At 47.9% G+C, this 17,027-nt stretch overlaps 1 protein-coding gene and 1 long non-coding RNA gene across 3 annotated transcripts in view; one reads left to right on the plus strand and one right to left on the minus strand.

Moving 5' to 3' along the window:
- MASTL (microtubule associated serine/threonine kinase like) overlaps positions 1–5,299 on the minus strand; it is a 53,802-nt gene extending 48,503 nt beyond the window's left edge. The window contains exon 1 of the mRNA XM_045002799.1: positions 5,094–5,299. Within this exon, the coding sequence (XP_044858734.1) occupies positions 5,094–5,264 (171 nt within the window). The 5' untranslated portion in view covers positions 5,265–5,299. The remainder of the gene's footprint in view (positions 1–5,093) is intronic.
- Positions 5,300–5,407: 108 nt separating this feature from the next.
- Positions 5,408–13,203, plus strand: LOC123363799. Of its 2 annotated transcripts, none has more exons than XR_006576900.1 (3): positions 5,408–5,541; positions 7,953–8,155; positions 13,154–13,203. It is a non-coding gene; the product is annotated as an uncharacterized LOC123363799 (long non-coding RNA). The 2 variants fall into 2 exon arrangements; XR_006576899.1 differs by lacking the exon at positions 13,154–13,203 and adding an exon at positions 8,461–8,936.
- The last annotated feature ends 3,824 nt before the right edge of the window (positions 13,204–17,027 follow it).

Genomic DNA, 17,027 nt, shown 5'->3' on the forward strand with positions numbered 1-17,027 from the left:
TGCTGCAAGGCCACATGGGCATAGGAGGGTGCAGGGACACACAGGGAGAGGGGCAGATGTGCCTGACTGAATGGGAGAGGCTTGGGGTCAGCCAGGGTTTGCATGGGGGAGGCTTCCCAACGATCCTTCACCTCCCCCTGAAAAACCCTGTTCCATGCTTCTCCCACCCACACCCAACAACCCTCCAGATCCACTCTCAGGCTCCCTCCCTCTCCCATAGCTCCTCCATTACTCCTGACTCCCCCAAGCCTTTGCACTTCTTCCGAAGAGTGAGTGTAATACATTTCTGTATTGCAGTTTAAATGAATTACTCAAAGTTCGGTATTAATATGCCTAGTAAGGAATCTGTCACAACACTACCTGAATCTTTTTTTTTTTTGGGGTCTATATTGTTAGAGATATACTTGCTGGAAGGTATATTTCAAAATTTGAAATAAATTACCAAAATAATTGAAACTGGCATGATTATATTGTGTTATTTTGACAAATAAAATATGTAGAATTTTAAAATATTGTGAGCAGATTTTTTAATTTTTTGGCAGAGAACTCCCCCAGGAGTAACTTATCTAAAGAACAAATTCAAGCAAGTATAAAACATACACTGGAGATCACCATCCACCAGTAGATTAATTCCCTGTTCATCCCCTGTAAAGCATCTGGCATTGGCCACTGTCGAAGACGGGAGACTGGGGTAGATGGACCATTGATATGCCCAATATGACCATTCTTATTTTAGGAGAAGACAACCATTAAGGCATTATTAAATACTCTCAAAATACATTACAACAGTTTAGCATCAATTCTGCAAACACTTAATCATGCACTCAACTTTGCTACTGTGAGTAGAAATGTCTTGTAAACACACAGGTATAAGTGGAAGGAAGTGGGTTATTTCCCTGACCGGTGGTCTCGATTACTCGACCTGGTACTGACGGTGTTTGGGATTTTTTTGGTTTTTGTTTGATTTTTAAATCAAAAGGTTAACATTGTTACCCCCAGGAGCAACCCAAACAAAATGATCATAACAAAAGTTTGTGTGAGCATTCCATCTGTGCAATATATCAGTTAAGGGTACGTCCATCCCCAAAACCATGGGTACGTCTACACTACGGGATTATTCCGATTTTACATAAACCGGTTTAGTAAAACAGATTGTATAAAATTGAGCGCATGCGGCCACACTAAGCACATTAATTCGGTGGTGTGTGTCCACGGTCCGAGGCTAGCATCGATTTCTGGAGTGTTGCACTGTGGGTAGCTATTCTGTAGCTATCCCATAGTTCCCACAGTCTCTCCCGCCCCTTGGAATTCTGGGTTGAGATCCCAGTGCCTGATGGGGCAAAAATCATTGTCGCGGGTGGTTCTGGGTAAATGTCATCAGGCGCTCCTTCCTCTGGGAAAGCAACGGCAGACAATCATTTCGCGCCCTTTTTCCCTGGATTGCCCTGGCAGACGCCATAGCATGGCAACCATGGAGCCTGTTTTGCCTTTTGTCACTGTCACCGTATTTGTACTAGATGCCGCTGACAGAGGCGATTCAGCAGCGCTACACAGCAGCATTCATTTGCTTTTGCATGATAGCAGAGATGGTTATCCGCCGTTCTGTACCATCTGCTTCCATTGTAAATTGGCAATGAGATGATGGTTACCAGTCCTTCTGTACTGTACTGTCTGCTGCTGTCATGGGTGCCCCTGGCTGAGGTCAGCCGGGGGCGCAAAAGACAAAAATGGGAATGACTCCCCGAGTCAATCCCTCCTTTTTGGTATTTAAAAATAGAATCAGTCCTGCCTAGAATATGGGGCAAGTGTACTAAAAAAACAGTGTATCAGAGAACCAGAGAGCACAGCTGCTCCGTGTCAGATCCCGCAGAAATGATGAGCTGCATGCCATTCACAGGGGGTGCCCCTGCAACAACCCCACCTGTTGCTTCCCTCCTCCCCCAGCCTTCCTGGGCTACCGTTGCAGTGTCCCTCCATTTGTGTGATGAAGTAATAAAGAATGCAGGAATAAGAAACAGTAACTTGTTAGTGAGACAAAATGAGGGGAAGGCAGCCTCCAGCTGCTATGATAGTTTAGACAGGACATTAAGCAGCGTGGGGGAGAGGAGCCCAGCATCCCGCTGCTATGATAGTCCAGACAGTACAGAATCTTTTCTTTACACATGAAGGGCAGGGGCTGATGGAGCTCAGCCCCCAGTTGCTATGATGAAGACGGTTACCAGCCGTTCTGTACCATCTACTGGGAATGACCAGGAGTTTTTTACCCAGGTGCCCCCGGCCGACCTCACCTGAGGCCAGCCAGGAGCACTCACGGGCTGATGATGAGGACGGATACCAGTCCTTCTGCACTGCACCATCTGCCACAAGGCTGATGATGATGACGGATATCAGTCATATTGCACCATCTGCCACCAGGGAGGGGGAAAGAGGATACTACAATTCACTGCCGCAGCATCGCGTCTATCAGCAGCATTCAGTAGACATAGGGTGACATTTAAAAGAGTCAAGAGACGATTTTTTTCCCTTTTACTTCTGCGGGGGAGTGGGAGGGGGTAAATTGACGAGCTATGCCCTGAACCACCCCGGACAATGTGTTTGACCCTACAGGCATTGGGAGCTCAGCCAAGAATGCAAATGCTTTTCGGAGACTGCAGGAACTGTGGGATAGCTTGAGTCCTCATTCCCCCCTCCCTCCCTCCCTCCCTCCATGAGTGTCCATTTGATTCTTTGGCTTTCCGTTACGCTTGTCACGCAGCGGTGTGCTGAGTCCCTGCTGCGGCCTCTGTGTGGAGATTTTTTAAAAATGCTTTGGAATTTCGTCTTCTGTAACGGAGCTCTGATAGAACAGATTTGTCTGCCCATACAGCAATCACATCCTTACAGTCCATGCAGGAGCTCTTTTTGGATTTGGATTTCGGACTGCATCGCCACCCGTGCTGATCGGAGCTCCACGCTGGGCAAACAGGAAATGATATTCAAAAGTTTGCGGGGCTTTTCCTGTCTACCTGGCCACTGCATCCGAGTTCAGATTGCTGTCCAGAGCGGTCACAGTGGTGCACTGTGGGATACCGCCTGGAGGCCAATACCGTTGATTTGCGGCCACACTAACCCTAATCCGATATGGTAATACCGATATTAGCGCTACTCCTCTCGTTAGGGAGGAGTACAGAAACCGGTTTAAAGAGCCCTTTATATCGATATAAAGGGCCTCAGTGTGGATGGGTGTGGCATTAAATCAGTTTAACGGTCCTAAAATCGGTTTAAACGCGTAGTGTAGACCAGGCCCATGATTCCAAAAGATTCAGTCTCAGACACTAATTTCCCAACACTGCAAATGATCTGCCCCCACAGATCCTGTTAGCTAATGAAAGGAATTCTGTCATTTTGAGATTACTCAATATGAAAAAAGGAATTTAGAAGTTTATGGGAGTATACTTGCTCTGTGATGTCAGTCCTGGGAGCAGGGCTGTGCTGACAGCTAACAGGCAAAGTAAGTAACACAGTCTCTGGGTAGGCACTGCATTGCCTTAACTTCATCAACCTAAGCACTACGCCTCTCAGAGATGGAGTTTGGGTATGTCTATACATACACCGCTGCAGCAATGCAGCTGTACAGATATAGCTGTGCCGCTGCAGCGCGTCTGGTTTATTTTATTTAGCGTGTGTATAGTCTAGGCAAATGATGGCATCTTCAGTGGCATGATGCAGTTCTTCTAGGCCACCGCTGAACCTAGTCAGCAAGCATTCATCGACAACGTACCTCATCGTCTGTGTTGCACTCCAGCTGCACAAAGGGCTGTCACGAATGTCCCAGCGATACTGGTTGGCTGCATAGAGACCCTACCTGGTCTGGAACCTGTTCAACAGGGACCATTGGCAACGGGGCAGGTCAAAACCAGATGGGCAAATTGTGAGGTTGGTGACGAGGTACTGGTTGGGGTTAAAATATGTATCCATTCCTCTTGCTGGAGTGTTTCTGCCCTAACATACTGGTGTGGCGGATGAGACCATAATGGGCAACGTGACAGCAAATGGGCAGCGAGTCTGGTGAAGACGCTCTGTGCCAACGGGAGAGAATTGGTATAAAAAAAATCACCTTAGCGAGCAGCAGAAGCTATGTCTGCAGGAGAAGCTCGCCAGTCAACAGCGCTGTCCACACAAAAGCACTTATGTGGCTCAGTGAGGTGGAATATTCACACCTCTGAACAATGTAAGTTTTGCCAACATATGCTGTAGCGTAGACATAGCCTTATTAAATCAGTGTAGTGGGCAATTTACACCAACGGGAGCACACTATAGTGTGGACACTTATCACCTAACTGTAGTGTAGACCAGGTCCAAACCACACAGCTGCAGGGAAGGCAAACAGACAACGCAAAGTTCCAGGCACAAGCCTGCCTGGAGAACACCGCGGGGCACAACAAACAAGGGGTGGTGGGGCCAGCCAGGACACCACTGGAACCGGAGCAGCCTGCACACGCGCAGCTGCCGCTCACGGACCCCTGACTCTGGGCCCAGCAGTAAGAGTTCATTTTCCTCTCAGGTCTGAGCTCCGGTTTGCTGAGCGCAGCCCGACTCAGCCCAGCAACCTGCTTCTTGAACCCAGACAGACTCACGGCTCCTGCGCCCGCCGAGCGCACCACGGGCCGCGACTCCCCGGCCCCCGCCCCCGCAGGCCGGGGCCTGGCCCCCAGCAAGACGCAGCGCCAACGGCCAAACGCACCCGCCGCGCAACAGAGCGCGTAGGAGCCGGGCCCAGCTGAGGTCTAGGTCCGACTGCTCGGCTTCAGACCTCCCAGACTGACTCACCCCCGGCAGCTCCGCGCCCCACCCCCGGCTATTCCCAGCGGGAGGGGGACGAGCCCGTGAAGCTGCTACGAGCCCGCGGCTAATCCGGCCCCAAACGGGCGGCTGGGCGGGCGGGCCATCGCTGGGGACTGCTGCCTGCCTGCCTGCCGGGCTATCGGGGTCCCGTCTGCAGAGGGCAGCGCTGGGCCCTGCTGAGACCGTCGCGCTCCGCGTGTGACTGCGGGAACCGGAGCAGCGATGAACTCCCCGCCCCGCGGGTCGGACTCCAGCCCCGCCGCTCTCACCTTGACAGCGTAGAGCTTCCCCCCCTTGCGGCCCAGGTAGACCTTCCCGAAGGCGCCGCGGCTGATGGGCTTCACGATGGTGAAGTCCTCGATGGAGGGCGGCCGGGGCACCGCGATGCGCTTCACCCGCGCGGGGCCCCTCTCCTCAGCCGCGGGTTCCACAGTCCCCATCGCGCGGCTCCGCGCTCTCCGACTGACCGCTCCGTGCCCCGCGCCAATTCAAAGCTAAGCCCCGCCCCACCCGCGGGTAACGTCATTGGCCAACTGACAGCAGCAGGCACGGGGGTTGGGCAGGACTTCCGAGAGCGATAAGGGGAGGGGTGAAAACGAGCGTGTGCGCATGCGCAGTGACCGATCTGGCAAGCGCACTGGGGGCCACGTAAGCTCTGGGGAATTAAGTGGTCTGTCCCCCAGTACAACTGACCGCATCGCAACTCTGCCTCTATATGTAAGTGACCCCCCAGGCAGCTCTGTCTCTAATGCCTCAGTGCAACCGACCCCAATACCACTGCTTCCAATATCTTAGTGCAGCTGTCTGTAATGTAAACAACACCTAACATCCTGTTACAACTACCTCTAGTACACTGGTTCTCAAACTTTTGTACTGGTGACCCCTTTCACATAGCAAGCCTCTGAGTGCAGCACCCCCTTATAAATTAAAAACACTTTATTGTATATTTAACACTATTATAAATGCTGGAGGCAAAGTGGGGTTTAGGGAGGAGACTGGGGGTCCCGATACCCAGTTTGAGAAGTGGATGGGCCATTATACAAAGTAAAACTTTCCCCATGCTTATCTTCCCCACCCCCCTACAGTTCCTTATATCTCCTTGTCAAGTGCTGGAAATGGGCCATTTTCATTACCACTACAGACAGTTATTTTTCTCTCTTGCTGACAACAGCTCATCTTAACTGATCACTCTCCTTATAATGTGTATGGTAACACCCATTGTTTCATGTTCCCTGTGTATATATATATCTTCCTTCTGTATTTTCCACTACATGCATCCGATGAAGTGAGCTGTAGCCCAAGAAAGCTTATGCTACAATAAATTAGTTAGTCTCTAAGGTGCCACAGGTACTCCTATTCTTCCTGCTCTAGTGTAATTGATTAGTGTAGTGTAATTAAGGCCCTTCATTTGCAGTTTTTGCTGAAAAATTCCCAGGTTTTACAAAAGCTATTATGCAGTTTTTACTGTTTTTTTTCCTCTGAATTTTGGACCACCGAAGTACATGAAAATACTGATTATGTTAAGAAAAAATCCTATACCTTACACGTTAGGAACATGTGTTTATGTTGATAATAAGTTAGTCTAAGTGTAAATGTGAGGCAGTTTGTTAAAGTGAGGCAATGCAGTGGAAGATACATGTGTGTGTATATGTGTACATACTGTTAGTGAGACAAGGTGGGTGTGGTAATATCTTTTATTGGACCAACTTCTGTTCGTGAGACAGACAAGCTTTGGAGCTTACTGTTAATGTACAGTTCACAAAATAAACCACAACAGTAAATTGCCTTTACTTCCAATACGCTTACTGGTCTCTATTCGCTGATTTTTTTTTGTCTGTCTTCCTGTCCCCCAATATTAACCCTGATATTTACCCAGAAAACTGCAAAGCTAGTATTGTGCACTCTTTTCCAAGCTTTTTTAATTTTTGTAATAAAGACTGATAAATTTCTGGGAAATTTTAAACAAAATAAAACCTGAAATTGAAGGGCCTTGTTAATGTCCTATCACAGCTGCCCCCGCTGCAATTATCCTTGGATGTAATCACTCCCTACTACATGGCTTTCATGATCGTCCCCAGTTAGACCACATTGCAATTTTCTTTCCCTCAGCTGCCTCTCAATATAACTGTTACTCAACTAGCTCATAAATGCCCTTCAGTAAATATCCCCAAACTCACCTGTCCTTTATAACTATCCAGATGAACCACCTCTCCTTTTGAATGTCCATTAAACTACCTCATATAATAACTTCTATTATAACTGTGGCAGTTGACAGAGATTGTATTTGCTTTATTGTCTACAGAATGTATATCCCATTTGTCATTAATGTTCTTAACTTGGAAGTCTTGTGCATTCCTCACTTACTGTTAGATGAGGAAGTAGTGTCAGTGACTACAGCAGCTATTTTCCACCTGCCACTACAGCAGCATTGACTGGGATCAGGAATGTGTCTATCACTGCAAAATCAGGATCTATGTGTCAATATAGTTTACTTAGTTAGACTCTGCAACAGTGTCATACAAATGTTAGAAGTTGTTTGCAGTGTTGGTCCTACAATATGAGGGAGCAGGGGCGGCTCTAGGATTTCCGCCGCCCCAAGCACGGCGGGGGGTGCTCTAGCGGTCGCCGGTCCCGCGGCTCTGGTGGACCTCCCGCAGACGTGCCTGTGGAGGGTCCGCTGGCCCCGCGGCTCCGGTGGACCTCCACCAGAGCCGCGGGACCAGCGGCCCCTCCGCAGGTACGTCTGCGGGAGGTCTACCGGAGCCGCGGTCCCAGCAGACCTTCCGCAGGCATGCCTGCGGGAGGTCCGCCGGAGCCGCCTGCCGCCCTCCTGCTGGGATGCCGCCCCAAGCGCGTGCTTGGCACGCTGGGGTCTGGAGCCGGCCCTGTGAGGGAGACAAGGTGGTGAGAGGTAATTTATTTTATTGGATCAACTCCTGCTGGTGAAAGAGACAAGCTTTCAAGCTCCCCAGAGCTCTTCAGGTAATTTACACACTAAATAGACTAATAATTGCAAAAGTATAAAACCAACTCCTTTCAGAATAACTCATCTAAAATCCACCATAATCTCCTCTTTGAATGCCCAAAAGAAGCTAGTTGGAACATGAACTTTTATCTTCAAATTCCAGATATTCTGAGAACAGGAAACAGTCTTTAGGATTTACAAAAAGCCTATTCAAATGCTTCTCAGTGAGAACATGGCCCGTCTGATATCCTCTTGGTACTCACTACTCATCTGAGCCACATCTTATGGAAGGGAACATACATGAGGATTTCAAGCAAGCCACTCCAGACAGACAAGTGCTGATGATTGAAAAGACATAAGGAAAAAGTAAGGTTTCTTTTGGAAAATGTTTTTTGTTAAATTAACAGATTTTAAGATTTCTGAACAGCTGAAAAAATTAATTTTACATTAAACAAGATTCACAAATGTTTGTGTGACACTCTACCTCAAAACAGCACCTTGGAACCCACATATACACCACTGTGATATTATGATATGTTTTGTACAAAGTATGCCTTGTGAGTGAGGTATCATTTAAAAGATCTTGATCTGTTGAATGTTAATATCCTGTTGAATTGTATGTACTATCATTGTGTGTAAAGTTATAATGTGTTACTAAAATATGTTGTGAGGTTGGGAGATACCTACAGCCAGCCTTTCAGTGACAACAAAGGAGCAACTGACAAGACAGATTTACATCAGGACCAACCAGACATGTGTTGATGGCCCATCAAGAAAAATCCACTCTCCCAGAGACACCTCAGAGGGGGCACATATGCAATGAGGGGTACTTAAACCCCATGTCACAGCAAGGATGTTTCTAGTGGCTGGAAGAAAGTATAAAAGAGAGAGTGACATCATCATGTGGCCTCTCCGCTCCCACACCTCAACAGCTGTAAGACCGTCTGGAAGACAAAGACTTTGAACAGGGGGGATTGGTCCAAGGTGAGAGGGAATGCAGCCTGCCTGTAACCTCTGTTGGAGTGAGAGAAGCTGTTTGATTCAAACCTTACTTAGTCTGTAGAATTTAGACTGCAAATTTGTTTCTTTTTCTTATGTAACCAACTTTGATCTCTATGCCTGTTACTTATAATCACTTAAAATCTTTCTGGAGTCAATAAATATGTTTTATATTTTAATTAAAACAGTGTTGTTTTTGTTGTTGTTGAAGTGCTTGGTGAATCTCAGTTCAGGTTAACAAGGGCTGTTCACTACCCTTTGTTGAAGTGGTGAACTAATTAATGAGCTTGTATTGTCCAAGGGAGTCTGGAGCAGTGCAACATGGTATATTTCTGGGATGCAAGGCTGGGGTGATTGGGTGGTGCCTCTCTCTGTATAATTCATGAGTGGCTTGGAGAGCTATTTAGCTGGGTGTGGGTCTCTACATGCTGGTGGCTGAGTGATCACAGCTCCTGCAGGGGTTTTCTGTTTGTCACTCGCATAGCTTTGTGAGAGACAGCCCAGGCTGGAGAGAGAAGGGGGCATAGTGGTCCCATAGTTTCAGGATGTACACAAAGGGTCCTGTCACAGTATGTATAGCAAATTAGGCCCCAATCTTACAAAGACATTGAATTCAATGGGACTACTTATATTCTTAAAAATTAAGCATGAAATCTTTGCATGATCAAGACCCAAACTTAGACACTGTCAACTTAAAAATCATACTTTTGTACTATTTTAACCCATTGTTGGTAAAAATAATTAATATTACCATAACCGAATACGAATAGAGAGAAAAATATTGTTGTCTGTCTTAAAATCTGATCCTCCATTGAACTTTGTACAGACATAGAACCTGGAGGTCACAGAGATTACTAAAGTTAATGGAGGGTGGGACAGAATCTTCCTAAGTAAAGTGTTTTCAAGGATTGAGAACTTTGTTTATTTTGTGCATTTGACTGTACTTTGTATAAGTCAAGTTTCATTGTTTCCCTGTATAGTCTATTATTTTGAGAGTTTCTTCAGTTTGTTCTGTGAATCTAGAGACATTTAAAATAGAGAAAAATGTGATTCTAAATCACAAACTTTGCCATGTGATTACAGGGACAGGTGTACTATCTGAACATTTGATTAGCTCTTTTTAAAAATAAAATACTGATTAGATTTCAAATTGGCAATGTCCCTTTAAAGTTTGTGTTTAATTGTTCTTCTCAAAATGTCCATTATAAAACTGCTTTACCTTTTCCCTTACAGCAAGAAATGTGATGCCCACATCTCTTTTGTGTTAGTTTAGCCATGTAACTTGCCAGCAATTTTTTTAATTTAAAAAAAGAAAATGTGCCAGCATGATTTTGCCATTGAAAACTTGACTAGTCTGACACAAGTTTTATTTTGTTCATAAAGATGTAATACATTAAGACTCTGATCCTGCACTGAGCTCTAAAAGGCCTGCCCAAGCAGAGTTGATTGCAGGATTAGGGCCTCCCTTAAAAAATCCTTAGATGCAATACAGTGTACTCAATAGAGCCTTGCCTATTCTAGGCCTGGTCTACACTAGGACTTTAAATCAAATTTAGCAGCGTTAATTCGAATTAACCGCTCAACCGTCCACACTAGGAAGCCGTTTAATTCGACCTAGAGGGCTCTTTAGTTCGAATTCGGTACTCCACCCCGACGAGGGGAGTAGCGCTAAATTCGACATGGCTATCTCGAATTAGGCTAGGTGTGGATGCAAATCGAACTTACTAGCTCCGGGAGCTATCCCACACTGCACCACTCTGTTGACGCTCTGGACAGCAGTCCGAGCTTGGATGCTCTGACCAGCCACACAGGAAAAGTCCCGGGAAAATTTGAATTCCTTTTCCTGTCTGGACAGTTAGAATCTCATTTCGTGGTTGGACATCGGGGCGAGCTCAGCAGCACCGGCAGCGATGCAGAGCTCTCCAGCAGAGGAGTTCATGTAATCTCTGAATAGAAAGAGGGACCCAGCATAGACTGACCGGGAACTCTTGGATCTGATCGGTGTGTGGGGCGAGGAGTCTGTGCTTTCGGAGCTGCGCTCCAAAAAACGGAATGGAAAGACCTACGAGAAGGTCTCCAAAGCCATGCGAGACAGAGGATACAGCCGGGATGCCACGCAGCGCCGCGTGAAAATCAAGGACCCCAGACAAGGCTACCAAAAAATCAAAGCGGCAAACGGACGCTACGGAGCCTGCCACCACTGCCCCACCAGCGACCATGGACTCTGACGATGGGACAGTGTCAACGGCCAGTTCCTCGGCGATGTTCGCGGATGGGGAAGATGAGGAAGGGTTTGTGGAGGACGAGGCAGGCGACAGCGCTTACAATGCTGGTTTCCCCGACAGCCAGGATCTCTTCATCACCGTCACGGAGATCCCCTACCAACCGTCCCCGGCCATTAACCCGGACCCTGAATCAGGGGAAGGATCACTCGGTAAGTGCTTTAACCATGTAAACTTTTATTCTTAATATAACAGGAATCTGAAGTATGTGAAAAGGAGGTCTCTCTATATATGGGGATAGAACAGAAATCCTCCTGGGAGATCTCCACGAAGCTCTCCTGGAAGTAATCGAAAAGCCTCCGCAGGAGGTTCCTGGGGAGAGCTGCCTTATTGGGTGCTCCGTGGCAGCACACTTTTCCGCGCGAGGCTTTCATGAGGTACTCAGGGAGCATTGCCTCCCCGAGCACGGCTGCATAGGGCCCTGGTTTGTGCTGGCTTTCACGCAGCATGCGCTCTCTATCTCCTTCAGTGACCGTCCTCATGGTGATCTCGCTCGGAGAGTCCTGCATCTAATTAGGGGAATTACTGTAATGTTACGCCTGGTCCAGAGTATTTTTAAAAAAACTCCGGACAGACGGCATAGCACAGACTCAGCACGCTGCTGCGTGACGAGCGTAACGGAAAGCCAAAGAATCAAATGGACGCTCATGGAGGGAGGGGGGACTGAGGACGCAAGGTATCCCACAGTTCCTGCTGTCTCCGAAAAGCATTTGCATTCTTGGCTGAGCTCCAAATGCTTCTAGGGTCAAACACAGTGTCCGCGGTGGGTCAGGGCATAGCTCGGCAATTTACGCACCCCCCCCCACCCCCAGAAGTGAAAGGGAAAACAATCCTCTGTTGAGTCTTTTACATGTCACCGTATCTTTACTGAATGCTGAAGATAGATGCGATGGTGCAGCACTGAACACCGACATCCTCACTCCCCCCACGCTATGGATGGCTGATGGTACAATAAGACTGATATCCATCGTCATCATCAGCCTATTGGCACATGGGGCAGTGCAAAAGGACTGGTAACCATGTGTACTAGCATCAGTGAGGTCGATCAAGGGCACCTGGCCCTAATTTTTCCTGGTAGATGGTGCAGTATGGCTGGTAACCGTCCTCATCATAGCAACAGGGGGCTGAGCTTCATCAGCCCCCACCCTTCATGTGTAAAGAAAAGATTCAATTGCCCCTGGACTAGCAGCAGGATGCTGGGCTCCTCTCCTCCACACTCCTTAATGTCCTATCTGGACTACCATAGCAACTGGAGGCTGCCTTCCACTCATTTCTCACTAACAAGGCACTGTGTCTTATTCCTGCATTCTTTATTACTTCATCACACAAGTGGGGGGACAATGCTATGGTAGCCCAGGAAGGCTGGGGAATAATGGAATGAACAGGTGGGGTTGTTCCAGGAGCACCCCCTGTGAATAGCATTCAGCTCATAATCTATGCAGGATCTGACACAGAGCAGCTGTGCTCTCTGGTTCTCTGATACAGTGGTTCTCTAGTACACTTGCCCATATTCTAGGCAGGACTGATTCTATTTTTACATACCAAAAAGGAGGGATTGACTCAGGGAGTCATTCCCAATTTTGGCTTTTGCGCCCCTAACTAAGAGCAGCCAGGGGCACTTATGACAGCAGCAAATGGTGCAGTGCAAAAGGACTGGTAACCATGCCCATCTTATTACCAATTTATGGTATGGTAGATGGTACAGTATGGCTGGTAACCATCTCTGCTATCATGCAAAAGCAAAAGCATGCTGCTGTGTAGCGCTGCTGGACCGCCTCTGTCAGCGGCATCTAGTACACATACGGTGACAGGCACAAAAGGCAAAATAGGCTCCATGGTTTCCATGCTGTGGCGTCTGCCAGGGCAATCCAGGGAAAACGGGCTTGAAATGATTGTCTGCTGTAGCTTTCCCGGAGGAAGGGATGACTGACGACATTTACCCAGAACCACCCGCGAAAATGGTTTTTGCCCCATCAGGCACTGGGATCTCAACCCAGAATTCACAGAGACAGACTACACTGTGTTCGTTGTTCGCCAAAATTTATCTTTGCAAGGAATTCACTCCCTTTTTCCCATCACACAGCTTCGACTGTCTCCAGACCTGCCACAGCATCCCCCTCACAGAGGCTGGCAAAGATTAGGCGGCGAAAGAAAAAGACAGGGGACGAGATGTTCGCTGAAGTTAGGGGGTGCTCCCGAGACGAGGCGGACCAGCAGAGCCAGTGGAGGGAGACCCTCTCTCTGTACCAGCGCTCACACAGCGAAGGGGAGGAGAGGTGGCGTGAGGAAGACAAGCAGTCGACTCAAACGCTGCTTGGACTAATGAGGGAGCAAACGGACATGCTCCTGCGCCTTGTGCATGTTCTGCAGGACCTCAGGCAGGAGGACAGAGCCCCCCTGCAGTGTATCTGCAACCGCCCTCCCCCGCCACAAAGTCCCATACCCCCCTCACCCAAAATAACCAGAAGGAGGGGCGCCAGAGGCCATGTAAACTGTCACTGCACCCCAGCAGAGTGCTCAAGTACCGAAAAGCTCTCATAGCCTAATTTTTGAGAAGTCCTTTCCTTCCCGCCTCACCCAAGCCCCCATCCCAGTTTCATCCCCTAACTGTCTAGTTGATAATAAAAAATACTTTTCTGTTAATTACTTTTTCCGTCATGTTCTTTTAGAGGAGACTGTGTTTGAAGGGGGGGAAGGGGGTTGGTAATTTGACAGGACAATCACTTTTACCAGGGTACAGACATGGGGGCAGGATCAGCAGCAGGTCACACACACACTGCAGTCAGTATGTACCCTGGTCGGTATGGGAGGTGGTTTGCAGGTTCTGTGTGGGTGGGGGGGTACGTGACTTTGTAGCAGGGGAGGGGGGGTTACAGATCTCATGCAACGGTCCCTGTCCTGGACCACAGAGCCACGCAGCAGAGGAATCTGTATCCGTCCTCCCCCGCCAAAAGGCCACATAGCCCACGCACACAGAGTCCCAAAAAGGAGGGATGGCAGGCTCCGTTGAAACATCCAGTCCGGCACTGCAGACCGCTCTGGGAGCAGGAGCCTGTCATTCCTCGAGTTTACAGGCGGTCTTTACATCACCGCACACCCTACCCAGCACAGTCCGTGTCCCAGTTTCAACCCTGTAACGCAAAGTCATCAATAAAGAAACCTTTGTAAAGTTACAGTGGAACATGTATTTTATTTTTATACGTGTGTTGGAAGTTGGGGAAGCAGGGTGGGCGGGGTATGTAACTGCAGATGCTAGTCAACAGTAACTTGGTAAAGAAACAGGGGCAGGTTCAGCTTCTCTGTAAAGAAACTGAACAGTCACAGGTCACGCTGCTCACTGCTCGCTGGTACTTGAAGAGTTCCTTGTCGCTGTGCAAGGCGCCTGCACAGAGCTTCACGAGCCAGGGCATTAGCGGGTAGGCTGGGTCCCCGACGATCACTATAGGCATCTGCACATCCCCAAGACTTATTTTGTGGTCCGGGAAGAAACTACCTTCCTGCAGGCGTCTAAACAGACCAGAGTCCCTGAAAACAAGCACGTCATGAACTTTGCCTGGCCACCCGACGTTGATGTTGGTAAAACGTCCCCCATGGTCCACCAGTGCTCGCAGCACCATTGAAAAGTAGCCCTATTTCTCAGCAGCTGACTGTGGAAGAGGTGGACGATAAGGTGCGAGGAGTTGACAACGGCCATAACTGCAGTGGGATCTGTGCTCAAAGTGCTGTGGCGCCCGCGCTGTCACTGAGCAGAAAAGTGCACGAACAGATTGTCCACAGGCGCTTTCAGGGAGGGAGGGAGTGAGGGCGTGATTGACGGTTCAATGATGACAGTTACCCAAAACCACCCTCGACACATTTTTTCCCCCAGCAGGCATTGGGGGCTCTACCCAGCATTCCAATGGGCAGCGGGGAGTGCGGGAACTGTGGGATAGCTTCCCACAGTGCACCGCTTCCAAAGTCGACGCTGGCCCCGTTACTGTGGACTCAGACAGTCGAATTAGTGTATTTAGTGTGGATATACAAATTCGACTTCATAAGGTCAATTCCACAAATTCGAATTAAGTAGATTCGAAATAGTCTTGTAGTGAAGACGTACCCCTAGGAGAAGAAAAATTGCCTATTGCTGATAATAGGTTTCAGCAATGGGCACCTACTGTCAGCAACAGATAATTTTTCTAGTATGGACAATGCATGGATTACCGGAGTGTCTTTTCTTGGCCTTGGAATTTGTAGAAAACACATCAAGGAGAAAGGAGAAGACAGGATGGAAGAAATCAAAGAACCTCCCTGTCCCCACCCCCAAAAAACAGACAGGAGATACCTTATCGGTCTGTAAAAGGAGAAATTATATTAATTATTCAATGAGAGAAAGAGACACAAGAAGTGAGATCAAACAAAAGAGAGGAAAGAAAACAAAATAGCCAAAAAGGACAGAACAGATGGAGAGGGACATGGAAAGAATGACAAAATGCAGAGAAAAGGATAAATATTATGGCATGAGCCACACAAGACCAAATTCTGCCCTGGTTTACAGCCATGCAACTCCACTGACTTAACTGAGGTTGTACAGGCTATAAACCAGGAGAGAATTGGATTCAGAGTGGATTTCAGAGTGGATTTCAGGGAAGAAATTAAAGAGCCCATGGACTGTGGTTTGTGAAATTTAGATGGCTTTAAGACAAGCATTAGTTTAAAAAATGACAGCCAAATGTATTTTTTCTTCTCCTGATCTCAATTCCTGCAGAATTATCTTTAATAGAGGACTGAAATCATTGAGTAACAGTATTAGAGTACCAGCAGTCCTATTTTTGACAATTAAAAAAAAAAGTGCACTCTAGAAGTATTGCAGTACTCCTAAAATTAGAGAGAACATGAACTGCAACCTGGAATCAAGACATTCCTAAATTTTGGGAAGGTTTGGGTTACAGTGTAGCAACTCAAGCTATTTTCATAATGTATTTGAAGGGAACCCTAGGAACTGTGGAACAGCTAAGAGTTGGATCTGGATTTTACATTTTACAGCTCCAGTCTCTTTGTAATATAAACCTGATAGCCTTTCCATTTCCCACGAGCTGGGTTCCTTCACATGTTACTGACAGCCACGAGGATTTGTTCATTTGTATCATCAGATGATTGAGAGTAGGATGTGGAGTACTGGTTGGAGATACTGAGGGCCAGATTTTGATACCCATATTCACACCAAGAGGTACCTTGCTCTGTGAATGAGTAATGCTTCCATGCCTTGTTGTCTCGGATTCACTGGGGTGATGATCTGGAACTACTCCATATGAAGCCAGTCAGGACTCTGGGGGAACATGCCTCCTCTCTCTGAGTATACTGTCTCCAGGGCAAGAAGCTTATACAGTTTCGACCTTCCTGGGTCTGACCTTGGCGCATTCAACATCCCCTTCCACACAGTGTGCTTCCTACAGTGAGTCCGCCCAGATGGGGCTCCTGGGGAAGCCAGAGGGCCCTGCACTCTAATTCCGCAGGCAGATCTGACTCTCAGCCAGCTGGTAAAACAGGTTTATTAGTCAACAGGAACACAGCGTAGAACAGAATGTGTTAGCACAGAAATCAGCGACTTTCAGCCAAGTCCATCGTGGAGGGAGGGGAGCCCAGAGCCAGGGCTCTGACTTGCCTCCAGCTGCCTGGCCCCGGCCCTGCCCATTGCTCCTCCTCTGGCCTTTTCTCGCTTCCCAGGCCAAGAGTCACCTGGTCGCATCTCCCTGCTGGGTCTCAGGTTACGAAAGGGTGGCCATAGCATTTGTGCAAGCAGCTGGAGCAGCCCCTGCAAAAGTCACACACCCTTATTCCCACCACCTAGACATTGGTGCAATACATAGGGAAACTGAAGCACACACAGCATTCATGCAAAACAGTAAGACTCACTTAGGCTCACATACAACATAATGATGGAAAATCCCCACTATGTAACACTTGTGCAGGGAGCAAAG

The sequence above is a fragment of the Mauremys mutica genome, chromosome 2, assembly GCF_020497125.1.
Source record: "Mauremys mutica isolate MM-2020 ecotype Southern chromosome 2, ASM2049712v1, whole genome shotgun sequence".
NCBI lineage: Eukaryota > Metazoa > Chordata > Testudines > Geoemydidae > Mauremys > Mauremys mutica.